Source organism: Medicago truncatula, chromosome 8, assembly GCF_003473485.1.
Source record: "Medicago truncatula cultivar Jemalong A17 chromosome 8, MtrunA17r5.0-ANR, whole genome shotgun sequence".
NCBI classification, from domain to species: Eukaryota; Viridiplantae; Streptophyta; class Magnoliopsida; order Fabales; family Fabaceae; genus Medicago; species Medicago truncatula.
Window position 1 is genome coordinate 11,986,316 of NC_053049.1, and position 6,965 is coordinate 11,993,280.

Below are 6,965 nucleotides of genomic sequence, written 5' to 3' on the forward strand. Positions count from 1 at the left end.
ACTCGTCAGAGGTTGGAAGCTGTAGATACTGATATCACTTGGGAAGTATTCAGAATTGAGTATTTAAAAGTTTACAAGGAAATTAATTAAAAATGTTCTAAAAGTTTACGAATCCGGTTGAATTTTTCTGGTTGAAGAATTAAATAACAAATTATTCATAAACTAATGCTCGATTAGAAAAAGGTTAAAAGTCAAATTATAAACTTTTTTAATTTAGAGAACTTACAGAACTAATGTTGAATAGTTTGGTAGAGAAAAACAAATAGAAGAATAAACTTAAATAAAAATGATGAGCTTTAAAATTGAATAAATGAGAAAAAGTTGATTAGGATTGGTGTAAAATATACTTTATACATTGAATCTAAGTGATGTAACAAAAGAGATCATATTGTTGGGATTAAGCTTCGTTAACCAATCATCTAATGTTTTTTCTTAAGTTAAGAAACATGAAATAAAGAGAGAGGTGAACAGAGATAAGATCATCAATTTCAACTATTGGAGAGATTTGGAGCTTGAGTTCAAGCTTATGGATGCTTCTCGAACAACATTCATCTCTTCTTTTTTAGTTAGCTAGGAATCTAATGTATTACTTTTAATCTAGTCGATTGTATATGATTTATGTATTCAATATAACCTTTGGTTTAAATCTTTACTATATTTTCTCTGACGTGCACTCTGTACCCAATGTTTTGAATTAGCAAGTGTGATACATCTACTTGTTACTCAAAGGATCTCTTTTTGAACCAAGTATACTTAGGCCTAGTCATAGGGTTAGGTTTGTATTAATATTCAACTATCGAGTCATTGAATCAATCATCTATTTTGCTCACGTTCGGAAGTCGATTGATACAATGGATTTCATTAGTAGTGATAACTAAACTTATTTGTACTAATATTAATGAACTTGCAACTACATTTAACAAACTTCACTAATATTAAATAATAAAAAACCGCAAATAATTTAAACATTATAAACTTCACTAATGATTTCAACTGCAGCACCTTCTACCCAAATCATAAGAGCTTTCACGATTATCCCTACCTTCTGCTGGTAGTCCACCATATCCAACTTTGATTTCATGAGTCTCATCCAACAAATCAGAAACCCTAACCTGGATATTTTTATATATACTTTCTGCAGTTTTTACAAATGCCTCTTCAATATTTTCTCTAGATTTCGCCGAAACCTCCATAAACATCAAACCATTCTCCTTTGCAAATTTCTCACCTTCTTCAGTACTAACAAGGCGATTACCCGCGAGATCGCTTTTGTTTCCGACCAACATAATGATCATATCTGAACTTGCATGTTGTCTTGCATCTTCTAACCAAGTAGCCATGTGATCAAATGTTTCTCTCCTAGTTATATCATAAACTAGTAATGCACCTGCTGCTTTTCTGTAATATGATCTTGTTATTGATCTGAACCTTTCTTGACCTGCTGTGTCCCATATTTGTAACTTGACTGAATTATTATTTATATTGATTGTTCTGATACCAAATTCGACACCAATTGTTACGTCGTGGAAGCGTTGAAAGCGGTTGTCTGTGAATTGAAGTAGAAGACATGATTTTCCGACTCCAGTATCGCCGATTATTATGTATTTGAAGGCATATGAGCGAGACATTTTTTTCTATGAGAATTGTTGTGAATAAGCAAAGAGTGAAGCACCAATAACTCCAATTTATAGGGACACAATCCTACTTGAATAGAGAAAATAATTATCAAGATATTCGCTGTGTAATAACAACCTACCCAATTTTTAAAAAAAAAATAAAAAAAATCTACCTAATATTATAAAATACAATTCAAGAACAAATATCCTTCCTTCAAGCTCTTCCTTTTCCCCTCTTTTCCTTCTTTGATCCTGTATGATCATTGATAGTTGATTTTCTGTTTCCATCTTCCCCTGGTGAGTTTTCTCCTATTGGTGTTTGTACCCTAGTTTTCTATCTGATTCTCTACCTTCCATCTGATATTTCTGTTCCCATCTTTGTGCTGTTTTTTTTCTTTTTCTCTGCTTGAGTTTTCTTTTGTTTCACCCTTTTCAATTTTTCTTCCTCCTTCATCTATTCTTTGCTTTTATCATCTCTCTAAATCCCATGGATCAATCCAAACAAAAGGATATCATCAATGATATTGTACAATCTGATTCTCCTCTTGAGAATCCTAACCAAACTCAGCGCCCCTACAAAATACAAAAACTCCAAATTCAGTCACCAAATCAGATGAATTTCTTTACCCCTTATCAGCAGCAACAGTACACAGGAGAAGGCACTAGCAGTAATCACCAAAATCAAGATCAATTCTCTTCATCACCTACACAAGAACAGTTTAATCAGAATCAAGAAAATGTAAATGAAGATCTTGTGCAGAACCTTTTTTCTACTATGAAGACAGTCATGTCCAAGAAAGTGTTCATTAATGTCAAAATAGTCTTTTTGGAAAAATTCTGGCAGATAAATATATACCATCTCAGGTTCTATATAGTTCTTTGGCTGGGATTTGGTGCAACCCCCCAGGGTTCAAGATCATAGAAATTGAAGGTAAAGTTCTCCAAATCAAACTTGATAGAGAGGAAGATATGCAAAGGATTCTCAAAGGTAGTCCTTGGATCATTCGTAACTGTTGGCTCAAATTACAAGGATGGGAGCGTAATGTGGACATCTCTTCTTTGGATTTCTCTTATGTCCCTCTCTGGATTCAATTTTGGAATCTCCCTCTTCATTGTAAAAATACTATCATGGGAAAAGAGATGGGCAATCAACTAGGAACTGTGCTAGATGTGGGGTTATATGAATTTATTGATAATGCTAAGACTATAAAAGTCAAAGTTTTATTCAACAAAAATCACCCCATTAGAGCTGGTATGTTCATTGGAAATGACAAGGATGGGATAACATGGGTGGATTTCAGATATGAAAATTTACCTATGTTTTGTTTTGGATGTGGATTAGTAGGGCATAACCAGGAGAACTGCAGGAATTCCCCTCTGCCATTTGAAAAAGGTACTAACCCTAGAGGAGCTTGGCTGAGATCAAAGAGCTATGGAAGAAGGCTTATAGAGAAGAAAGAACAGGACTTCAGCAGTAACCCCAGAAAATCAATGAGTGGGGGTCAATTCAGTCCCATTCCAAAGGGACTAATGGACAAAATGGCAACTATGAGCCTAAGGAAAACTACAACTCAGAATGCTCATAATAACACTCCAACTATTCCTACACATATCTTCTACAAAGAGCCAAGTTCAAATAACATCACTTCTGTTCAGATTAATCAAAGAAAGGAAGGTCATCATGATAATATGAAGATGAATGGAAGGTATACTCTAGCTGCTAACAACTCTATGAAAAGGAAGCAAGATAGTGCAGACTCAACAATTACTCATATTGTTTCAGATCAACAACAAACAAAAGGAATGGCAGGCCTTGAGGACAAGGCCAGCCAGAAGCAATGAAATGTATATCCTGGAACTGCAGAGGGCTTGGGAACCCTGCTGCAGTCAGGGCTCTTAAGAAGATCCTTAAACAACACTGTCCAGACTTTGTGTTCCTCATGGAAACAAGATTAAAATCCTCAGATTCAAAAGCTAAGTCATCTTTACTATGTGGTCCCTTATCAAACTTGTATATGTCAGATTGTACCATAACTAATGGTCGTAGAGCTGGGGGCTTGGCCCTGATTTGGAATAATGTTGTAACTATTGATATAATTCTTTCTAATAAAAATTTCATTGACATGTATATTACTTCTCTTGATTTAAATATTGCTTGGTATGCTACTGGTTTCTATGGATATCCTTACTATTCTTCTAAACACCTTACATGTAAACATATTCAGGATATTAATCAAACTAGAGTTAATGAAAATTGGCTTATTTTTTATGATTTCAACCTTATCCTTAATAGTTCTGAAAAATTAGGAGGTAATTGTATAGATTTTCATCATACCAAGATGTTTAATGAAACTCTTAATACCTGTGATCTTAAAGACTTAGGTTTCACTGGTAACATATTCACCTGGGCTAATAACCAAACAAACAATATGCATATTAAAGAAAGAATTGATAGATTTTGTGCCAACACTAATTGGCTTAATTTGTTTCCCATATATGTCAACAAGCACCTTCTCAGATACTCATCTGACCATAATCCTATCCTCCTAGAATTTGAAGTTACAACCAATTACAATCCCATTTACAATTCTCAAAAAATCCAAAGATTTGAACAATTGTGGGCTCAAGATAAGGAAAGCATTCAGATTGTTAAAAAGGCTTGGAAAATGTCTAAGGTCACTAATCCAGTGAAACTTACTCAAACTCTTTCCCAACTAGTTGACTGGAGCAGAAACAAATATGGAGACATTCCTAAAAGAATAAAGGAGACTCAATCAACCCTTGGCAGACTCAAACAAGATATCCCAAATCAGGATTGCATCAATAAAATCAAACATACATAAACTATTTTAGATGATCTGCTTAAGCAAGAGGAGCTCTGGTGGGCACAGAGGGCAAAGGTTCATTGGCTTAAGGAAGGGGACCTTAACACTAAATATTTCCATCACAAAGCTAGTCAAAGAAGGAGGAAAAATTCCATTTACAAAATTGCTGATTCAGATGGAAACATTTGGCAGGATAGTCACAATATCCATTCTATTTTTTAAAATTATTTTAAAAATATCTTTACTTCCTCCTTCCCTAATAATAATAAGGATATTTTCAATGTGATCCATAATAGAGTATCCCCTATTGATTATGAGCACCTTAATGCTGTGTTTACTGCTATAGAAGTACAAGAAGCCATCAGAAACCTTAAGGCAAATTCTGCTCCAGGACCTGATGGCTTAACTGCTTTATTCTATCAAAAATACTGGAATATCATAGGGGAAGACCTTATGGACTATATTCTAAACATCCTTAATAATAAGGGTAACATGGAAACTATAAATCACACTTTTATTAGTCTGATCCCTAAAAGCAACTCCCCTTTTACTCCCTCTGATTTCAGACCTATAAGTTTATGTAATGTTATTATTAAAATCATTACAAAAACTATAGCTAATAGAATTAAGTATATTTTACCCAACATAACCAATGACTTTCAAAGTGCTTTTGTTCCTGGTAGATTAATTACTGATAATTCCCTTATAGTTTTTGAAACTCTTCACTACATTAGAAAGATTAGGACTAATAACAATGGTTATGTTGGTATAAAGCTTGATATTGCAAAAGCCTATGATAGTCTTGAATGGAATTTTATTGAAAATACAATGACAGCCATGGGCTTTCCTATCAATCTTATTAACACTATTATGCTTTGTATTAGGTCTGTCACTTTCTCTATTCTTATTAATGGTCAACCCACTGAACCTTTCTCCCCCCAAAGAGGGATAAGGCAAGGGGACCCTCTTTCCCCTTATATTTTTATATTATGTGTTGAGGTTCTTTCTGGTTTAATTTCTAAATGTCAAAATGAAGGTTTAATTCATGGTGTTTCCATTGCCACTAATGCCCCAACTATATCTCATTTATTTTATGCTGATGACAGTATAATATTTTGTAGGGCCAAACCTGAGGAGGCTAGTATTATTATGAACATCCTTCAGATTTATCAAGAGGCTTCTGGTCAGAAAATTAATTTGGATAAATCAGAGATGGTGTTCAGCCCAAACATTTCTATTGATCTTCAGAAAATATTTCAAGACAATCTACCTGTTAAGATCAACACGTCTTTCAATAAGTATTTGGGCATGCCTACTCAATTTGGAAGATCTAAAGAGCAGGATTTTCACTTCATAATGGACAGAATATGGAAAAAACTAAAGGGTTGGAAAGAAAAGAGCCTTTCTTTTGAAGGAAGGGGTACTCTCATAAGAGCAATAGCCCAAGCAATTCCCACATATGTTATGAGCTGTTTCTTACTTCCTAAAGGCTTATGTGAGAAGATTGAGAAAGCTGTTTGTGCCTTTTGGTGGGGTGGCAGTGATAGTAAAAGGAAGATTCACTGGACCAAAAAAGAAAACCTTTTTAAACCCAGACATAAGGGTGGAATGGGTTTCAAAATTCTTAGAGATTTTAATATGGCCATGCTTGCCAAACAAGTCTGGAGATTTCAGACTAATCAAAAATCCCTTATTTCCAGAGTTTTCAAAGCAAAATATTTCCCTTACCAAGACATTCTCCAGACTAATTTAGGCTATAACCTAAGTTATGCTTGGAGAAGCATATTCCATTCTATTTGGGTTATTCAAAAAGGGAGTTGCTGGAAAATAGGAAATGGGCAAAAAGTGAGAATATGGGAGGATAACTGGATACCCACTCATCAAAATCTCAGAATTTTCACTCCCAATATGGGGAATCCAGATGTTGTTTTGGTTAAGGATTTAATTAACACGGACGAGCCTAGTTGGAATAACAGTATTCTCAATACACATTTTCTTTCTATTGACAAAGATCAAATAGAATGTATCCCTCTTATTAATCTGGCCAATGATGATGAGATTATATGGCATTTTAACCAAGATGGCAATTATACAGTGCGAAGTGGTTATCAAGCTATACAGAACTGGAAAATTACTACTATTTCCGAGCCTTCTAATAGCAACATTGAGACTAATTTATGGAAAAAATTGTGGACTATACACACAATTCCCAGACACAAAATGATTTTGTGGAGAGTCTTAAATAACACTCTACCATTGAGAAGTGAATTGGGGAAAAGGGGCATCCTTTGCAACCCCCTTTGTCCAAGATGTAACTCAAAAATTGAGTCTATGGAGCACGTTTTCATGACATGTCCAAAAATCACTAGAATTTGGTTTGGCTCACAACTTAATCTCAGAATTACGGACCAACCCATTTCTAACTTCCAAGACTAGATAACATACGCTATTCTAAACAACAGTGAAGATGTTCTAATTCAAATAGCAGGCCTCGTTTACTACATCTGGTTTGCTTGTAACTTAA

The 6,965-nt window shown here is 34.5% G+C and overlaps 1 protein-coding gene across 1 annotated transcript; it reads right to left on the minus strand.

The window, feature by feature from the left end:
* Positions 1–989: 989 nt before the first annotated feature.
* Positions 990–1,628, minus strand: LOC11440400 (ras-related protein RABB1c). The gene has a single exon (XM_039829000.1). The coding sequence runs from the start codon at positions 1,626–1,628 to the stop codon at positions 990–992; it is 639 nt and encodes a 212-aa protein (XP_039684934.1).
* Between the last annotated feature and the right edge of the window lie 5,337 nt (positions 1,629–6,965).